At 51.0% G+C, this 20,639-nt stretch overlaps 1 protein-coding gene across 2 annotated transcripts in view; it reads right to left on the reverse strand.

The window, feature by feature from the left end:
• Window positions 1–1,577: 1,577 nt before the first annotated feature.
• Window positions 1,578–20,639, reverse strand: part of Wwp2 (WW domain containing E3 ubiquitin protein ligase 2) — a 116,243-nt gene continuing 97,181 nt past the window's right edge. The window contains exons 1-15 of one of the 2 annotated variants that reach the window (XM_048792508.1): window positions 15,430–15,809; window positions 15,279–15,333; window positions 12,184–12,265; window positions 11,510–11,638; window positions 11,023–11,098; window positions 10,742–10,813; window positions 10,434–10,522; window positions 8,578–8,737; window positions 7,059–7,192; window positions 6,602–6,742; window positions 5,827–5,947; window positions 5,410–5,514; window positions 4,154–4,250; window positions 3,897–3,969; window positions 1,578–3,474 (exon numbers count right to left, since the gene is read on the reverse strand). In XM_048792508.1, coding sequence (XP_048648465.1) covers window positions 3,375–3,474; window positions 3,897–3,969; window positions 4,154–4,250; window positions 5,410–5,514; window positions 5,827–5,947; window positions 6,602–6,742; window positions 7,059–7,192; window positions 8,578–8,737; window positions 10,434–10,522; window positions 10,742–10,813; window positions 11,023–11,098; window positions 11,510–11,637 — 1,296 coding nt within the window. In that variant the 5' untranslated portion in view covers window position 11,638; window positions 12,184–12,265; window positions 15,279–15,333; window positions 15,430–15,809 and the 3' untranslated portion in view covers window positions 1,578–3,374. Of the gene's footprint in view, window positions 3,475–3,896; window positions 3,970–4,153; window positions 4,251–5,409; window positions 5,515–5,826; window positions 5,948–6,601; window positions 6,743–7,058; window positions 7,193–8,577; window positions 8,738–10,433; window positions 10,523–10,741; window positions 10,814–11,022; window positions 11,099–11,509; window positions 11,639–12,183; window positions 12,266–15,278; window positions 15,334–15,429; window positions 15,810–20,639 lie in introns of those variants that run through there. The other variant, XM_015496140.2, reaches the window with a different exon arrangement.

Consider the following 20,639-nt stretch of genomic DNA (forward strand, 5'->3'; position numbering starts at 1 on the left):
GGTCTTGCTAAGTTGATGAGGTTGGCTTTGAACTTTCAATCCTCCTGCCTCACCCTCCTGAATCGGGAATACAGGTGTGTACCACCACAACCGGCTAGCAAGAATGCTTTTGAAGGGCAATTTGGTAGAACCTGTCGGGACTTTTAATCTATCCAAGAGGGATCCAAAAGAAGCCTGCACCATGAGGAAGGTGGATCACGAGTTCAAAGCCAGACTCAGCAAAAAGCAAGGCACTAAGTAACTCAGTGAGACCCCGTCTCTAAATGAAATACAAAATAGAGCTGGGGATGTGGCTCAGTGGTTGAGAGCCCCCGAGTTCAATCTCCAGTACAAAAAAAAAAGCCTGCAACAAGTTACCTCCAGGAGGGGATCAGAGTGGCAAAAGAGGGAGGGAGGCCCTTTACTGAAGAGCCTTCCTATCTTTTAATTTGAACATTAATATTTTAAAAACAAAAATAAAGGGCATAATCAATGATTCAGCTTCCAGAACTGTCACCTACCCAAGGGTCTATACAAAAGCTGTGCAGATAGCAGCAAGCTGCTGCACACAGCTTCACCACACCTCGGAACGGCAATAGCGGGGTAGGATATGAACATCACACAGTGAAAGATTAAGTAGACCTATACTGGCCAACATAGAAAGGCATCCCTAATATCTCTTTTTAATGAAAAGAGTTTCTCAACATGTATGATACGATGAGTATATTTAAAAATTATATGTGCACATCTATGAACACAAAAGAGTCTGGAGGGACCACAGCCAACTTCAAATAGCGGTTACCCTTGGGATAAGACCTGGGAGAACAATTTCCACGGGAGGATTTCTTATTTAACTTACTATGAGATGTCTGCACAACACATGGACTTTCTTCAATAATTTTGTCAAATTACAGTGTTGCCCTGTCAAGTGAAAAAATGGTTTTGGAAGTACAGGCCACCTAGCTCAGTGATAGAGCACGGGCTGGGCATGCATGAGGTGCCAGGTTCCATCCCCAGCACCAAAAAGGCAGAAAAGAAAAAAGGGCTTTGGAGCTGGGGGGCGTGAATTCAGCCAATGAACTCCAGGGAGGGGGCCTGCTCTGGACATTTCTGCATCCCTGAGAAGTGGCACAATGAGGACAACTGGTCTACAACAAAGTCATTTCTAAGTCAAATGTATCAAGACCCTTCAGTGTGGTGATCTGTTCCACCTTTAAACCCTCAAGTGTCAAAAACAAGTGGGTAGCAAGCCCGTGTGTGACGATGAGTTCAATATGAGAAGTCCCTCACTCGTCCCAGGACCTGCGCATCCCCAGCATTTCATGAATGGACCTCTGCTCCCTCAGCAACTTCCTGAAGCAGCCCCATCCTGCTGGAGGGCTGAGGCTGCCAAAAGGGTGTAGTGAGGCAGAGACCGAGGGCTGAGGCCAGTGATCCCAGCTGGCCACCTCAGAAGCAGGCTGTCCCAGTTAACAGCATGCACGCTTCTCAGAACCAGCAAGGCCGGGGAATTTCCATTCTATCCTGGCAGGCCTTGGGGGCCCAGCGGCCTCTGGCTGGAGGACAGTGATTCTGTAGACAGCCACACCGACACCACCCACAGCTGCTGATTGTTTATTGCACAAGAAACTGGCAATACCAAGGCAGGGGTGGGCATTACAAAACAACCCAGTGACCAACCCCGGGCTACCGTGGGGCATTCTGCACAGACACTTCAGTTATATACACGTTTGCACGCGCACACACACAAACACACACGAACAGCCGTGAGCCTGATGCTTCCAAACCTCCCTGGCAGCTTGCATCCCTACCCACCCAACAGAGCAGCCTTCGTGGTGACATGCGCTGGGAAGTACTACAAGTGACTGGAAGGGAGGAAAAGGGCTGAGCTGCAGCGAGCTGAGCCACTCAAATCAGCACGTGTAACATGGTGGACACAGGCTGCACCTCCACGGGCTGGGGAAGAATGAGATGTGGGAAGGAGAGAATGTCCTCAGAAGGCTCCCACGACCAGTCTGAGAGCCTGCCTGGAGACTCAGAAAGCAGGTCTGTAGCTGGGGGATCATCCTAGAACCCTGGGGGCCTGGACTAAGGAGTACACCACCATCCCTCCTGCAGCATCCCGGAGGAGCCTAAGCACCTGCAGATTTCAAAAGCAGAATCCCCAAAGCAGAGGCGTCTGGTCTGCCAGCGTTGGGAGCTCCTGCTGTGGGTTTCAATGGCATCATTTCCCACCTGCAGATAAAGCCTCACATCTATGCAGAATGAACACACTCAACTGGGCCAGGATGTGCTTCATTCTAAGCAGGGGACTAACAGGCCACCTGGAGCTCCAGGGGCTATCAGGGAGGGACAGTCCAGACCCATTTACTCCTCACTGGGGGCCAGCTGGGTGACTGTATCTAGCAAAGGGATCTTGTCTCTAACAAAGGTGTGACATTGGGGGTGGAACTCAGGACACCAACCCTTTCCTTCAAGTTCAGGGACTTGGACGCTGTGCAGCGGAGCCACGGAGTCAAGCCCACCTGAGTTCATGGAACTGCTAAGCAGGCTCCTGAGAGGAGCAGCTCTTCTGGAAACTCTTGGACCAAGGGGGACAGGGCCCTCAAGGCCCCAGGACATCTGGGGCACCAGCTCCTTGACAGAAAGTGACAGCAGCATATCAAAAACAAAACAAAAAGCAACCCTACACACAAACGCTTCAAGTTTATGTAAAGGACAAAAAAGTCTGAGGGACTTTGCTGCCTCCCCCTCCCCCTGAGACCCAGGCGGGCAGCTTGTCCAATCCTTGGTTTGCCAGGCAGAGACAACCTGAGCTGATGGCACCGAGTCCCTGCGGCTTCTCTGTGGCTGGAAACTGCCAGGAAGGGAAGTGAGGTGAAGATGGCCTTGACACAGGCTTTCCCTCAGAACCACGCTTCATACGGATCCCTGGAAAGTTCTATTTAAGACAGAACCTCTTTTGCTGGCAAAGACCCTTGGCTTTCTCAGTGCAGAACAAGCCACCCGAGTAGCCAACCTTCTCGCCTAACTAGCCCGTGAGGCCTGGGCTTCTGCTGCAGCCCATCAGGGCAGGGTGTGTTCCCTCCACACTCAGACACCCAGGATGGTCCTAGGGGAGCGGGAGGGAGTTTTGCAGAGGCCAGTCCTCAGACTTTGCAATGGGTGATGGGGTCAAAGGTGATGAGGGGCTTTATTCCAGACTACCACCAGCGGGTAGGAGGAAGGGGGCTGCAGGGCCTCCTAGGGTCGGGCTCTTCTGCCACCAGCATGACGACAGTGTGGTTCCACGCAGGACCATCATCTACAGGGGCCTCCCAAGGGCTGCATGGCCTGTGGCCTCCAGGCAGGTAGGACTCAGGACTACATGTGTGCTGGGGCATGGAGGTGGCTTGTTACTCCTGTCCGAAGCCCTCAGTCTCCTCAATGGCATACAGCAGCTTCTCTTTTAGTTGTTCATAGCTCTTGTAGGGTGGGAGGTCCAGGCGGTTGAAGCTGTTGGGAGGGAGAGCAGCATGTAGCATCATGTAGCCAGGACTCCAACAGCTCTACCCAGGCCTGGCTGAGCGCCAGCAGAACTGGTTAGCCAGACCCCAGGTTAGGGCGGTAGAGGGCCCACCATGCCAGGACCCAGTGCTATCTAGGTTCCTAGACCTTCGGGGAGTTAGCAGAGGGAATGGGACAGTGGGAACAACACTAGAAGTGGGCACTTGGGGAAGCAGCTCTTGCCTACTGGAACAAAAGTGTTTCAGTGTGTAGAACTTGGCATTTTATGTTACGACCCACCTCTCCAACCCAAACCCCTATGGCCATGCCAATGTCAGAGTCAAGGCTCTGGAGCTGCCACACATTTGGGGCTGGAAGGAGCTCATCTGGTCTGTGAGGATCCATCACTTCCACCCAACCAGCATGCTCACCAGGTGTGGCTTCTGGGCAGCCAGGTTTCCTTGCCAACCTTGTCGATGCAGAACTTCTGTGGTCCGTTGCTCCCTGTTATCCAAGGCAAGACAACCGTGCATCAACAGAAGTAGCCTTCCCAAAGCAGGGCCCTCCAGCTCCACCCACAGATGCTCAGTCCAGCTCAAGGGGGCCCCAGCTTTTCCCTCTCCCAATGACTTGCTTCCAGTGACTATTGTCCCCAGCCACCGCACCAAGAGGGCAATGGAAAACGTACCGATGAGTTCAACAAATCCCCCAACAGGCAGGCGGCAGGTTCCAGTAACAAACTGTAATAGCCGGATTCTTTTTTCATTGTCCATCTCCTTCACCACCTGCAATTTCACAAGCCAAGGCACAGTCAAGAAACCCGCTCAGTCTGTGATTCCCTTAACATGCAATGCTTTACCCAGCCAGGGCCCTCTATGGGGATGAGGACACAAAGCCACCTTGGGCAGGGTGACAGCCACCAACCTGGGAAACCTCAAAGTTGCTTCTCTAAGAGGTTGTGTCCATGAGACACCTTGGGTCAGGCATCCTCTTCCTATCCAAGTTCCACTTTAAAAAATAGACTAAAGATGGAAGTGGCTGCTTAATGGGTATAAGGTTTCTTTTTGGGGAAATAATGTATTCTGGAACAAGACAGTGGTGATAGTTGCACAACACTGTGGAGGTTCTAGAAATCACTGAATTGTTTGTCTTAAAATATTTAAAATGAGCCAAGCATGGTGGCACATGCCTGTAATCTCAGTGACTTGGGGAGGCTGAGAAAAGAAGATTCGAAATTCGAGACCAGCCTCAGCCATTCAGCTAGATTTAGCATCTTGGCTAGACTCTGTTTCAAAATTTAAAAAACAAAAAAGAAAGAAAGAAATAATTTTAAAAAGGGCTGGAATGTAGCAAATTGGTAAAGAACTCCTGGATTGGATCCCCAGTACCAAAAAATACACATAGATATTTAAAATGAACTGAATGTTATGTGAATTTCACCTCCCCCAAAAATTTATACACACGTGGGCACGTGCATACAGACACATATACTAAAGATATGTTACTTTTCTTTTTTAGGTATGCTATACTTCATAACAACAATGGAACCCACACATATAAAGAACGGAAGTCATTAAATACAGGATGACAAGCTCATCCCATTTCTCTGGAGCCTAACACCTGTCTTCCCATCTCATCTGCCATATGACCAATGGCAGCTGTATTTTCTGCATGAAGGTCCCCCCACTCTCCCCCAAAACACAAGGCTGACCATAACCAACCTCTTGTCACATGTCCTGGCCCCAGTCCAGCCACAACAGCCTCCATTTGCTGGAGGTGGTGTATCCCCTTCTGCAAGTGGGGGAGGTGAACAGCGTGCCCAAGATAAAGGGTCCTTAAACCTGAGGTCTAATCAGGTCCTGTTTCCTCTGGGTGACTGCTAAAATATCCCTCCCTGTCACAACCCTTGTCCCCGATCCACTGAGGACAGGAGCCAGGACCCACCTGCCAGAACCACTGGATCTGCTTGCTGTTCTTGGTGTAGTGCCGGTAGACGGTGTTCTTCTGCCAGTCGCTTAGGTCTATCTCCTGCATGCCGCACAGCATCAGCTGCAGCCAGAAAGATGTCAATGGCCCCAGTGCCAGCCGCTACCCACCGGAAGGGCCTGGGGCCCGTACACCATGTCACTCCTCACTCGCAGGTGAGAGTCCCCAGCCTATTCAACCAGCTACTTTTGCAGGTTCTTTCAATGCCATGGGTAACACCAGCCCTAGTGTCGGGGGCGGGGGCAGAGGACCCCAATGAAAACCATCTTCCCTGCTGCCTCCATCCTGCTGAAGAGTGCTGGTGAGATTCTGTGGGTGCACAGGGAGCACCTCAAGGAGCAGGAGCTGCGGGTCCTAACGACCTTCAACACTCACCTCCAGCTCTTTCTCATCAAAATAGCGCAACCACTCCAGGGGGGCCACCTCATTGAAGCCATCCAGGAAGGCTTTGGTCTGCTCTTCCACACCCCGTGTGAAACGCCAGTCAGTCAGCAGCCTAAAGCCAAAGACCAGTCACTGGTGGAGCCCAGGACCCCATGCGCTCCCAGCCTGCCCATGTGACCATATGACACAGCAGCAACAAAGGCTCTGAGAGTCAAATACCAGAACCAGTGTGCTGAAGGCCTGGGCACAGCCTCACAAACCTCACGGTGACCCCGAGGTCCCCCCTCCCACTGCCACTCGTTGAACCTCAAGTGTGTGGAAATGGGGAGATTAAAGGACTAGACCAAGAGGACTGAGGGTCGTACACAGGAGGTTTGCACACTAGCACTGAGACCATGGATTTAAGAACACAGGACATAGCCATCTTCCTGATCAGGGGAGAGATGGCAATGTCTGAGCTAAGCATCGTCCAAGAAATTCCCTGCAGTCGGGAAGTCCCCCGCATGCCTAGCAGAGCAACCAGCAGCAGGTAACCAAGCGTCTGGGGCTCCAGCAACCCTCATGGCATCATCACCTGACCAGCCACAGGCCACCCACCAAGGCAGATGTGACTGGGAGGTTCCTGCAACCTGGGGTGTCCAAGAGCCCAGGAGGGCTCCACTTCAACCAGTGGAGGCCTAGTTGAAGAGGGCACCCAGGAGATGAGAGAACCTGCTGGGTTCAAAGTTCAAACCCCTCCCCATCCCTCCCTGGGGCTGAGACTTACATGATGTACTCTTCCTTATTCTCCTCTGTGACTCGGATGCTCTCGCCACCTTCCTTCAGTTCGTGAGTTGTCACCTTGCCCAGGATCTCCATGTCCTGGATGAAGAACAGCTCCAGACCACACTCTTCTAGGTTGTTCTCTCTGGAGCACAGTAGGCCAAGGAGGAAGATGTCCATCTTAGCAGGGTCTTCCTGTGTCTTGCCCCACCTCTCACTTTTAGTGCCCATAGGGAACTAAGGTGGCCTAGAATCCTGAACTGTGGCACAGGACATCTCCTGATGCAAGGAGAGAACTCTAGGACCATCCTACAAGGGACCTAGAAGCTTCTATCTCCATAGGCACTTGGAGGGGCTGGGCAAGTGCTCATCGGCTTCTGCCAGAGGAGCTCAAGGTTACGGGTACCCACTGCCCAGACAGAGCCCTGCCTCCCTCAGCCCTGGGCAAACAAGGGGCTTACTTGATCCAGACAATGGAGTTGTAGAATTCGGGGTCAATAGACTCCAGATCTTTCAGGGTTGGTCTCTTGTTGAGCATCCGCTTGTAGAAAGGGAGAGTGAAGCCTGTGTCGATGAACTTTCCATGGTACAGGGCCTGAGGAAGGAAGACACATGGCAAAGAGGTTTGGCCTTCTTAGGACAGCGCCCAGGGCAAGCTCGTGGATGCTCCACATCGAAGGCCACTGCTACCTCCCCTCCCTGATAGAACCCGAGCAGCCAGGTGCCTCATAGGCAAAGGGAGGGCCCGGAAAATAGGACTACTCTGTCCTGATTTGGACCTTGGGATGGATTCTCGTTCCACCCTACAGGCCACAGGGACAAGTGGAGCCAGCTCATTGCCTGCACGGCACGCCAGCCAGGCTACTCCCAGGCCAGCAGTGGCCTGCCCCATGGTCTCAGGGAAGACTTGTTCAAAACAGCTCCAGGTGGCAGCCCTGACTCACTGGTGCTCAGAACTGGTGGCAGAGGTGGCCAAAAATAATGCAGACGCACGGATGGAGACAGCTGGCGGCCAGCAGTGAGTAATAGTCTAGGGTTTCACTAGTCTGTCCCGTCAGCTTTGGGCCAGGCAGGTCTCTAGACCTGGGAAGAATGTGCCCACTCCCGGAGCCTAGCACCTTGGCCAAGAACTTGCAGAGGAGGGGAAGTACCATATTTAGTCACAAACCCTAAGGGCCCTTGGGTCCTCCAGAGAGGGGAGCGGGGCAAGACACTCAGGCAGTCAGGGGAAGAACGGAGGAAAGTCAGCTCTGAAGCATCTCAAGCCACCCAGCAGGCAGCAGGGCTGGCTCTCCGAAGATGCTCACTATGGGGAATTGGCATGACCCTCTCTCCACAGTCACACCGAGCCCCTATTTCTAGATAGATATACACAGACCATGAGCCCTGCCCCAGGATGGGTGCCACCTAACCTGGCATGACCTGTCTACAGCAGCTCTATTCTAAGCCCATGCTAATTCCAAATCCCCTTCCAGAATCCCTCAGTGTCTCAGTGGGACACTCCCAAACACTCCCACCCGCTGCTCAGGACAGACGGTGGCACCTCCCAGAGACAGGCAGTAGGAGGTAGTTACGGATTCACTCCACTCAGCCACTGTCCCACCTCCGCCATGGGGACTCACTTAAGGTAAGTGAAGCCCATGGCCCAGGGACCTACGCAAATCAACACAAGAAATCCTTCAATGACTCCCTGGTACCCCACCCCTGGTGCCACTGACAGTTCCGATTTCTCCAGAACTCTCTCTAGCTCTTTGTATTTTCAGCTTAGGAGATTATGAGGAAGAGGGGTGCGGTCCACAGTGGGGGTGCCAGTCCATGGGACTGCTCCTTGGGCCTGGACTGCCTCGGGTGGCCAAGGGCTGGCCTCCTCAGAGGCTGCCTTCCTGGAGCCTCAGTGAAGAGTGAATTTCCCTGGCGCCCTCGGCATGCTCCACCAGGAGGGGGAGGGGGAGGAGGAAGGCACTCCTGGGGCTCCCTTACCATGGCGATGAATCTGCCAATGAAGCGGAAGTAGGTGAGGTGGTCGGGGTTGATGGAGGAGGCGGGGTTGATCTGAAGGCAGTAGTTGTTCTTGCCCGCATATTCAAATAAGCAGTACATGGGGTTGAGCACCTCGTGGGACAGAAGGAAAAACCACTCTCTGTGAGGGAAGAGAGAAAACAGGAACAATGGAGCCTTCCATGCACCCGCACAGCAGTTGTGACTCTGCCATGTGTCTCAGGCAGTCTGGAGACAGTGTCCCGAGAAGCGGAGTCCACCTCAGTCAGTGCCCAGACTATGCAATATTATCAGCTGGGCCATGAGCCAGCTTGGTTCAACCAAGTATGAACCAGGACAACAGCACTTTCAGATGATGCTCAGGAAAACCTGTGTGCATTCCTGTCAGCTCCAGGTGGTACATTCCAGGACTTTTTTCACAACAACCAGACCTTCCAATGGCAAAGGGGCTCCCAGCACCCCGATAAACCATGCACAATTGTGTTGGCTGTGCACTGCAAAAGGGCCCTATGTTAAAGTATCATAGACATGCACATTTATTACAATTTTTCTGCAAAAGTGCTGTATGACAGCAACCTCCACCCTACCTGAGTAGGCAGCATAGGTGAACAGTGGTTACATGTTCCCGAGTCCTGAACCACGACAACTCTGTGATTCATGCTACCTCCAGGTCACAGACCTCATTCCCACTTGCTCTTACACTTCACCACCCCCTCACCCCCACCCCATCACCACACCCTTTCCCACACTTCCACATGCATCTGAAGCAACACCGTGCCTCAGCATTTATTTGCACCCTATGTACAAGCCTCAAGTTAGAATTCAGAGTCCTTTTGGGCTTGAACTAAGCCGGCTGGGGGACACCCCAGGGGCTGGTCCCTGGCTGCTGGGCTGTGTGTGGCTGGGTCGACGAGGAGTCCGATGCAGAGGGTGCCCCAGTATCCTGTCCGTGGTTCTACCCTGTGGTAGAACAGCATGACGTAACCTACCATAGGGTAAAACCACTGGCAGGACACAGAGAGAAAGAAACACAGGGCGGGAGCCACACCAGAAGCCACCTAGCAGAGCTTGGGACCGAGGTCACCATGGGAAAAGAACAGTCCATCCACAGGGCCAGCGCAGAAGGCAACACCACCAGCAAACAGAGCACCAGAAGCGAGTCAACCCAACACCAAGTGAGAAGACAGCCCACACCGTGAGGGTCAGCGAGCCCGGCGGTCCGCGGCCAAGATGCTCCTCTCTGTTGAGCCTTGTGCCCTGTTGTCCAAGGCAGTGCTTTCCCAGAGAGCCTGTGGACCTTTGCAGGTCGATTGGGGTGAGGGTAAGATAGTGCTCTGACTTCTTTCTAGGGTTACATTAGCCATTTTAACTTTGTTGACCCCGGACACTTGACGTGCAGCTGAGTACAGATCAAGACCTCTGATCACGACAGCTCTCCCACGCCATGCACTCTCAGACACTTGACTTCCCTGCTCTGGATGCCTCGAGAGGAAGGGAAGTCTAGGGCCAAATTTAAGGGACATCCACACAGCTGCTCAGCCTCTGTCCATGGACACAGCTGGACTGGTTAATAGAAACAATGACACGGGGGCTGGTGAAAGAGCCATGTCCTGAGCCCGTCCCCAGGAGCCCCAGCCTCTTGGGACCCAGTAACCAAAGGGCTAATGCCTGACCCTGCTCCAGCACCCACTGGGACTGGCCAGAGTGACATTTAGAACATCACCCCAGTATCCCCTACTGAAGATGCAGAAGAGCTTTGGGAATGAATGTAAGGTGAAGGTGGCCTTCTGGCCACAGGGAAGAGGGAGGCAGCGCTCTTCCAGGGCACCCGAGCTCACCTGGCAATGCCTCCATAGTCCAAGCCCTCCTCACCACGCATTATGATGTAGAGGCGGCGGCGCAGGTCGTAGGGTTTCATGTTCATGATCTGGAGAGAGAATGCATCTGGCCAGCAAGTAGGGGAGGGGGTGCGGGGGTCGCAGGGAGACAGGGGACACTGAGGCATACTGTCTAACAGACAGGCTTCCCAAGGCTCAGGCCTGGAAACCCTACAATGTGGGCTCAACCGGTCGTGCGACAAAGGAGGCGTTAGCAGAAGGAGGGCTAGCTCCTGCCCCAAATCTCAACACCATGATTATTCTCTAACCTGCTGGAAAGAATCCTCAAAGAGTGTCTGCCTGGAAACACTGATCTTCACATGACTGGGTAGGGCATTTGACTGAAAAGAAAAGGAAAAACTTCAAATCAGAATCCCATGGGGTATCTGCTCACTGTGGTCTCCTGTCTGTAGAAATAGGCATCTCCCCAAGGATGGGAACGGGCTTGCTCCCTTAAGACAGAGGCATTCCAAGGCCTGAGCTGGGCTGGGAAATTTGGCTGAGAGACTGCAATAGGCCACCTCAACGGGGCCCCAGAACCAGAACTCACATGACAGAGGAAGCGGAACTGGTGATATTTCCACCGAAAACTTCGGTCGTAGGCACCGGGGGATCCTTGCTTGGTCCTGGGAAGAGCAAAGGAGTTCGAGAATCTTTGTGATTTTTCAAAAATATAAACAACCTGTCTTTGTCAGCCCTAGGGAAAGGTGATGCTGTGTGAATTTAAAGATGAGTACAGTAAAGCAAAAGAGAAAGGAAGTGTCCGCCGTTAAGAGCGTCTAAGAGTCAAAAAGAATATCTAGAAACAATGCCAGACCTCTTGCTTTCAGAGAAATATTACTGGTACTGTTTGTATTGCCCCTTCCTCAATAGGACTGCCCCTTCCTCCCATCCCTTTGAGGTGAGAACAACACTGACCACTAGAGAGCAGTGAGCAGCACAGTGGTCATGGGAACCAGAGCTGGCCTCCCCAAGCCAGCTGAACAGGACAGAGGCCTGTGCTGAAGGACGCCGCTATTGCCTGTGAAAGTTCTTACCCAGACTCAAATCCTGGGCGAGGATCCTTGAAGGTGGTGGTACGAGTATTATGGTCCACAAAGTACCGCACCCCCTCGCTGGTGTACTTCATCTCCCATCCTGGGGGCAGAGCTGGTTCCTGGATCATCCTGGAAGCATAAGAAAAGAGGGTGCAAAGGCTAGCCCTACCTTCTGGGCCTCTGTTTAGGAGGCTGGGGTCCTCCAAGTGCTTCTCTGTTTCAATCAGGATCTGTACAGCCCGTGACAGGGCCCTCAAAGGTAGGTACGTGGCATGACCCAACTTGTGAAGACCTAAGACATAAGCAAAAATACCAGCCTGGGTGGATGGCATTAGTCTCAGTGGACACCAGAAATCCTATGACACCAAGTGCCCAGCCCTGCTTCTTGTGGAAGCTGGGGGTTCCTTCATATCTTTTCAATCAAATTCTCAGCACCCTACTCAATCAGTACTGAGAACTGCAGCACCTGCTGGTGGCCACCCTCCACCCACTGGGAAGGTCTATCTGAGGAAACACTTTCCAGCTCTCATTGAGCTGACACTATATCCTGAGGGTCTCAGGGCACTTGTATATGGCTAAAGTCTCCCAACATCGGCATTGCAGGGTGAATGCAGTCCCAGACCCCCTGGACAATGCTAGAGCTGCACAGAAGCATGGCCTGACCCAGTCCTCACCCCTGGGTCCGAGGGTCCTCCCACTGGGTAGTGCGCGTGTTATGGTTCACGTAGTACACCCGTCCATTGTCCTGTCTCTTCTCTGCCATGGGAGAAGAAAGGAGAGCGAGCACAATCAGAGTCAAACATCATAAGTCAGTACCTTCCCTCAGCTCCCCTGTCTGGGCGCTGGGTCTCAATCTCTGCCCCAGGAGTCAACCTGTTGGAGAAGTTTAGCTTGCTAAAGCCTGGCTCACTCACACTTGGCTCTGGGATAAAGGACAAAAAGAATCTTTCCCTGTCGTTGACGGGAGGGATACATACAGTTCCAACCTCTGCGATTGTTTGGCTTGTCGGAGGGAAGGGGTGGTGTGGCGGCACTGAGGGGGGCAGCTTGGCGGAACCAGAGGCATAATTGCATCCAGCTGTGTGCAGTAGGGACACCCTGCCAGCCTCCCCCCAGCCCCAGAGGGTGGGGTAAGCCACCAGTGCCAAGTGGGTGGGAGAAAACACCGAGGCAAAGCTCCAAACTCCAACAAAGTCACCTTCCTCGGGAAGTTTCTGAGCCTTCCTTTCCTGAGTCTGTCCCAGAAACAAATGATGCTGATGGCTCTCTCTCTTTTACAAAGACAGAGTGAAATTGAAGAAAAGACAATAATCAGTTCCAGAAACTACAGGGAACCCAAAAACTGAAAAGAAGCAGAACTTCTTCTGAAGCCCCCACCCCAGGACCAGGCTGCACTAGTCCCAGTTTTGGCCCCCAACCCATCTCCGTTCTGCCTTAATGCTATCTAGTACACAACTGGATTTCTATACATACAGACGTTATTTGTCAATCACACCTTAGCAAAGCTGGGAAAATACGGTAGAAAGAACAGGAGGCGGCTGGAACGCTGCAGAGCTCCCCTACCAGACAGCATGGGACCAGCACAGAAGGCAGGCTTGCCAGAGGTTCCTGAGGGACAAGCCGCTCTCAGTCCAGGAGCTACTGCTTTGAACTAGCTCCTCCATGGCTGCTCTGCAAGGGGCCAAAGCCAAGGCCAACCACCAGGCCAGGGGATCTGTCCAGCAGGCTTGAGGCCTGGTTCATCATGGCTGGCACTGCCTCTATGCAGGGGCCTCTGCCCACCGAGCAGCCTCACTGTGTGCAATGAGAGGTGAGCCCTTCGATGAGCACAGCTCCACCTGGATCCAGGATCAAATGGTCTCCGGAGCATTTGTCACATGCCCAAGGGCAGAACTGCCCAGGTGCAGACATGGATCTAACCCCACAGTGTCCCAACTCCCAGAGGAGTGTGTGGGGACCACCATGGGGTCTTCCCTGGTTTGGCAGAAAGGAACCCAGGATCTGAGGGCAGCAGGAACACCAGCAGGCTGGCCGTCAGTGATGCTCTATTTGACCTGGCTGCTCTCTCTATCTTTTCTTCCCCTCCCTAGGGAGGCAGCAACCCCTGCTACAGACCAGGGGATGTCAACATGGAGCCCAAAGGAAGGTTTCCTGGACTCTGGTCACAATGTTCTTTTTCTCATTTTGAACAATCAAGCGTTATGTGGTGTTTTCCGATTGTTTATGAACAGCAGTGTCTAACCAATACTCCCCTATTCCCATCTCAAATATTTTCCCACTTAGCACCTAGGAGGGCTTACTGGTGACCATCATCTAGGAAAATTGCTACAGAAATAAACGCACTGTCTGGGCTCTACCACCTGCCTCTACGGAGCCAGAAACAAATGCAGGACCCTGGCTCCAGGTCACCCACTGCCAAACAGCATTATAGATCCTTCTTTAGGCTGATGCGCTTTCCCTGTCTATGCAAGGACTGAAGAGGCTTTGCCTTCTCACACTAGACTTGCTGCAAATCCCTGAGATAACAATGACCACCCATTGGTCCTGGGAGCCAGGCAGATCATCTGTGAGCACAGGGATTCCCAAACTGGAAATCAAGAAACATATGGAAGCCTCACTAACTGATATCTCCCACTGGAAAGACAGAAGAAGGTCCTCTTGGAGCATGGTGGTAATTGGCTAAGTGATACCTGCGGGTTCAGGGGAGTTGATTCACCTCTTAAATTACTACCAGAGAGCAGCTGTGTCTGCATCCAGAGGATACAGCCCAAAACAGAACTTCTCTAGGCAGGTGCCCATCCTATCATTGTCCTCCTCCCAGAACACACCTGCCCACCTCTGTGGGAAAGAGTACCCAATGCAGCTTAACACCAACTGTGAACACCACCAACCAGCAACAACTGTCTTCTGCTGGCCTCTCCAATAAATTAAAGATCACACCTGCTGATTCCTGTGAAAACTGCCCTCTTCAGGCTCAGGGGCTCTTGCAGGGTTGAATAAAACCCTGCCCAGTTCATAGAGCTGCCCCAGTCTCACCATCCTTAATGATCCCTTTTTGCATGGCCACTCCTTCCTAGAATAGCCTTGAAGCCCGTAATCTCTCCTAAAGCATGGATACCCGTCCCTTAACTCATTCTTGGCAAATTGCACCCAGGACTCGGAAGAGGTAAGAGGAGCTAGCAATGACAAGAAAACCCAGCATGGTGTTATTAACTAGCAACACTGTATTTTCAGAACCACTAGCCCGTGCTCAATCTGCTTCCCCGCGGCCTCTTTCAGAGCTGTGTCACAAATAAGAAAGTGGCTGCTATTAGTCAAAATTAGGCTGAAGTTTTCCAACATGTCAGAGGCAAAGAAAGGGTCATGAGGGTGGCTCTCCCTCCAGCCAGAGTTACAGACCCAAAACATGGCCATCTGGAAATCAGTGTCAAAATATTTTAGTGACAGGATAGATTCCTGAGACACCTAGAAACTCAGGACCCAAACTCAACAGTCCTATAGCTACTTGGGGATGTCTTTCTTAGGGTCACACTCCTTTACTTGTGGCAGGTGAACGCTACAGAGGCACATGGGAGCTTGGCTTCTCCTCCATGCTGCCAGCTCCATTACTGGTCATGGCTCAGGCTGGGCATCCCCAAAGTGTGTGCTGGAGGTAAGTGACACAGGAAACTGAGGGGTGGGAGCAAGGACAGAAGACACGCAGGAGAAGAGGACAGAGCATCTGGTCATCATACCAAGGGCTGAGGGCACAGAAGAACTCAGTACTTACCCCAGCCAGGCGGGAGCGGGCCCAGGGGATCATGGTCAACTGAAGGATTCGAAGACTAAACACAAGAAACACAGCAGAACACAGAGGTTAAAAAAAAAGCCACCAGTTAAAAATAAATAAATCTATAAAAATAAAAATGCTAATGACTCACTTCCACATTTCAATACTTCACAGAGGATGCAGGGAGCCTCAGGTGGCATCTGCTCCTCTCGAAAGTCTTTGTTTAAAAAAAAAAAAAGAACTCTGCACAGAGAGCCCAAATGAGTTTGGGGAAGGGTGAGCGAGGGGGAGGAAGAGGTGTGCAGAGGAAGGAGGGCCAGGGCGGCAGATGCAGGAACCAGCCGGGCATGGCAGGAGGGCTCCAGGCAGGGCAGCCCGGCTAGCTAGCTCGCCCACGGCCTCTGCTCTGCTCCTGCCCGCGACGGCCAAGGCGACTGAAATCACCACCACCTCCAACTTTCTCCAAGAACCACACACGGGAGGGGAAAAAATATCGCAGGCCTTTCCAATGAAATCATTCCCACAAGCCCTGCCCACGCCCAGAGCTTCCTGGCTGGGGCGGGACCCTCCTCCCTCTACCTCAGGTCCAGCCCCCACCGCCTCCTGGGTGTGCAGCATCCACCCAGACTGAGGGTACATTCATGCCCCAAGCCCCTCACCTCCCCCAGGAATGTTTTCCTTCCCCTTCACAAAGCACCTTTATTCTTCCCTGCCTGAACCTCAAGTTGCTTAGTGTTCTCTGTCTGCCTGTCTGGGGAGGGGGACGGGGGCAGGGTGACAGGAGAGAGAAGGGGGAGTCCGCTCCAGGACTTCAGGGTTGCTGTTTACATTAGAGCCCCCACCCCCAGCCTAATTCTGCTCCAAGGTCTCTGGGGAAGGGCTGCAGAGGATGGAGGTTCTCAGATCCTCCGGGGCAAGAGGGGTGCTGTCAAAAACTTTTCATAGTTAAATAAAACAAGGATTGTTCTGCTTATTCTCCCCCTACCCCGAAGCATTTTTATTTCACTTACTAAAATTTAATCGTTATATTAGGGGATCAAGTTCTAAATGCAGACTTCAGGCTGCCGGGCTGGCCCCATCTGGGGTGATGGAGCCACACACGGGCAGGAGGATGAATGGAGCTCAGTGTTGGCTTGAGCAAACATTGGTAGAGCTCGACTGCCAACGAACCCCTTTTTGCAGCCCTCCCTCCATCCCAACTGAAAGGACAGAGAAACTTTCTTTCCAAGGTGGCAACACAAGCTCCTCTTCCAAGCAAGTTCCAACAAAGACGTTTAAGTCTTGAAGCCATAGGTTCCTTCACGGGACAGGGCCCCCTTTCAGCTCAGGTTCTCCTTCCCACATGGAATGATACTGCACAAAGGCCAGGAAAGCTGGCCTGGATTTAGGGGATTGATTTAGGGGATTTAGGGCAGTTACCACCAGCCTCCAGGATGGGCTTAATTATCTCCATCACAATTCACATTTATCTAACTACTGAAAAGCATCCCCCCAACTCACAACAGTCATTTTGGTGTGTGTTTGGAGGGGTTGGGGGTGATGGGGCACAGCATCTCATCAAATCCAAGTTCCTTCAACTCTGGGGAGAAATCAGCTACCCCCTGGTTCCAACTGAGCTTCAGTGAGCTTATAGTCATTTTTTGCTTAACTCTACAAATCAACAGACCAGAAGGTCTTTGCTGACAGCATTGAACCAGGAATAAAAAGTACTTATCTGTCTTTTTTTTTTTTTTTTCTTTTTTGTCCCTGAGGATTGAGCCCAGGGCCTCACACATGCTAAGCAAGTGCTCTACTCCTGAGCCTCTCTATCCCTGCCCTTTAAAAAACAAAAACAACAGCAGAAAACCATTTAACAGTACTAGGGATCAAACTCAGGAGCATTCCACCTCTGAACTCCACCCCCAGCACTTTTTATTTTGAGACAGGGTCTCACTTAAGATGCCCAGGCCTCAAACTTGCAATCATCCTGCCTCAGCCTTCCAAGTAACTGAGAGGAGAGGCATAGGCCACCACTCCTAGTTTTTTTCTTTTCTTTTCTTTTCTCTTGAGACTTGGTCTTGCGGTGCCCAGGCTAGTCTTGAACTGTTGATACCAAGTGATCCTCCCACCTCAGCCTCCTGGGCACATGGGACTACAGGCATGTGCTTATCAGCCTTTTCCTGGATCCTTGTCTTTTTTTCTTTCTTTTTAATATCCCAACACACAACGTTGGTTCTCTTTCATTCAATTGAATTTTCACGTAGTTTCCTTGGTATCCTTCCATTCTCACCGAATCAGAGCCCTGCTAGCTGCCCTCCCCACCTTTAAGGGAAGAGAAGAGCAGACAGATGGGGAAGAGAAAGACCAGATATCGATGAGCACAAATAACATGAAATCAAAATCAATGGAGGCTCATGCTCCTAGGACTTTACTCCTAGGACTTTACTAGCAAAGCACTTGACTATATTGGATATTTCTTCCCTAAGGTACTTAATACAACTTGAAATAAAAGAAAACCTGAAGGAAAGAAGTAATTAGAAGTTGAGGAGAAACAAAAAAATAAAGAAGCCACCATGGCCAGAAAAGTCAAAAACCCCATGCCTCCGATGAGTCAACCATCAGCCCCTTCTCTTCTAAGCATACTTCCCTGAAATAAGGGAATCCAAAGTGTCTCATGGTGCAGAGCCATAAAAATGCACAAATAGAGCAAGGAGGATTACTACCAGAAGAAAGATCCTGGGATGTGCAGGTAATTCCAAGGGATAGGTCAGCATCCTTTATGACTAGAACTCAAAAGGAGTCCAGCTGAACCATTTTCCCGGGGAATGTTCCCGGGTTGGCAGATCTGGGGTGCAGGCCATGAGCCAAACAGCTCACGTGAATTCAAGTCTCTTGGGAACTAGGCACAAAGTCCCAGTAATATTTTAAGATACAAATTCAGAAATAAAGAATGTCTAGCAAACACAGCCGAGGGCAAGAAAGGTTCTGGGAAGGGCGTAAAGGTTGCAACGAGGAAGGAAGGCATCAGGGTTGTTTCTTTGCAGGATGCACTCAGTGAACTCAGAACAAAACACGGGTTCTGGAGAATTCCGTCTGAGGGGCTCTCTGCAGAATAAGGAGCAAGTTGTCAGTTTCTGAATAGTGCAATTTGATTCCACATGATAGGAGCCCCAGAACCATCAGTATGAGCCCTGCAGACCCTGGCTTCTTCTTTTAGTCACAAGGTGGGAGATGGACAAAGTGGAAATAAAAATAGAGGTGCCCTGGAAACAGTAGGCTGCACGATGGGTCCTGGCACAATGGCACAGCACACAGTCATGTGTGCCAGCATCCTCAATGGACCACAGCAGGAACTCAAACGTGGGACCAAAGGAGAGTGCAAGGGTGAAACAAAAGTACAGGCACATTAGGAGTCAGGGAAGGGAAACCTGCCAGAAATATGGAGAAAAACAACTTAGAGAACATGAAAAAGGTGTGCATGGAGGCAGACAGCAGGAAGGAACGACAGGAGACTGCAATCTGGGATTCCCTTGACTCCCATTTTGAACTGTATTTCATGTTCTCTGCAGTGCAGCAAAGAACGAGGTCTCAGTTTAAGCTCAGCAAGAGGAGGAGGAGGGGAAACTGCCAGTACAGTATCAGCTCTTAAGTCTTCCGAGTCAAACCCTGGGCCAAGGCCAAACCCCAAAATAACTGTATGAAAGCAACCCTTCTTGCTTGTAACCAAGACATGGCACCATAGCAAACAAGAGGGGAAAACCAATTCCAGAGGGGGAGAAAAAGCAACAGAGAGACATTGAGAGCAGACCAAAAACAGATTCCCACCATATTTTTCAATATAAGCCTTGTTTCTCAGAGAAAAGGTAACCCCTAACCCTAGGCAGAACCCTCCTATGTCCCCAGCTGAGCTGAGAAAACCGTTTTAGATTAAGGGAAAAAAAATTGCATTGAATTTTTACTTCTTAGAAGCCCTCCAAGTCAAACTTCTACCTCTATAAGCCTGAAATTATGTCACAGAAATGAGAGGCAGGCAAAACAAAGAATGTTCCATAAAGACCAAGGGGCTGTAAGCACCAGAAGCTGTGAATCCTACCTCTAGAACACCAAACATTTCAGTCAACCTATGGAACCTATTTGATGTATGGTATCCATTAAAGGAATTTTTTTTCTTAATTAAAGAAGTTGGACAATCAGGGAGAGAAAACCATGTGAAACCCCAAGATGTATCCTTGTCAAAGGACAGATCAAAAAAGAAAGATGCTCCAGATCTTTCCAGTTTTGCAGCCAGGACCACCCAAGAAAATGGCAGGCAAAGCTTTTGGGAACAGGCTCAAGAGGAACAATCTCTGAAATGCAGAGAGTGATGAGATTGCATCCAATTTTGAAATAAGCCAGAAGTGGATGCCAGGCATGCTGTGGGATGGGCAGCATGGCATAAGGACAAAAACAGTGCTGTACTTGGCAAGACCACCAGGGCATCAGCAGCTGTAGGAGGACCCTGGAAGCAACTTCATATGATAAATACCTCACTTTCTGCTCATCAAATTGTGGTCCTTCTCAGTTTCCTCACTTTCTGATGAGCAATCAGGCCCCATAGACAAAAGGGACTAGGTCACCAAGGGAGACGTTCCCATGATTTAAGGATGATGATGGAGCTCCTGCTTTGGATGATCGGGAAAGAGCCACAAATGAAGGCAAAAGTGATTTAAATTTGTTTTTTAAAAAAAGATTGCTATTCAATTAAATAGAATTAAAGATTTTCTGAGCATCTAACTAGGATAGAATTTAACTTAGAAATGGATTATAGGATTACAATTCATTCCAAATAGAAACAAGGTTATACGTGGTAATTAAAAGTGCTGGTCCAGCTCAAAATGCCATCAGTCTGTAATACACTGACCCATCCTGTGCCTCCATGAACCTGACCTTGAGCTCTAGGTGCCCTGGAAAACACAATCAGAGCTCCAGTTTGGAAATCCACCTCTCCCTGGCAGAGAGCCTATGTAGCAGGACTCCTCCCAGTTCCAGGTCACTGGTGGAGGCTCCAGTGAGATGGAGGCTCCAGGAAGTGGGGCTGGGGGCTTCTACAGGGCATAGTGTAGGAGACCATTAGATGATTGGGACCAGCACACCATGAATTCTGGACTAGAAGGTTTAAATGTTATTCTGTGGGTAATGACCACAGAGGGTTTGAGCCAGCACAGTGATGCAATGAGAGTAAGGCTTTTGAAGACTGCTCTGGTTGGGAACAGGCAGGACAGACAAGGGAATGCCAGCAGAGGCGACTCTGACAACTCCGACAGGAGGGAACAAAGAAAGATTTAGCATCACATAGGAGACTGTATTTTTGTTGTTGTTGTTGTTGTTTTTTTGAAGGGGAGA

This window comes from Marmota marmota, unplaced genomic scaffold (genome assembly GCF_001458135.2).
Source record: "Marmota marmota marmota unplaced genomic scaffold, marMar, whole genome shotgun sequence".
Taxonomy (NCBI): Eukaryota; Metazoa; Chordata; class Mammalia; order Rodentia; family Sciuridae; genus Marmota; species Marmota marmota.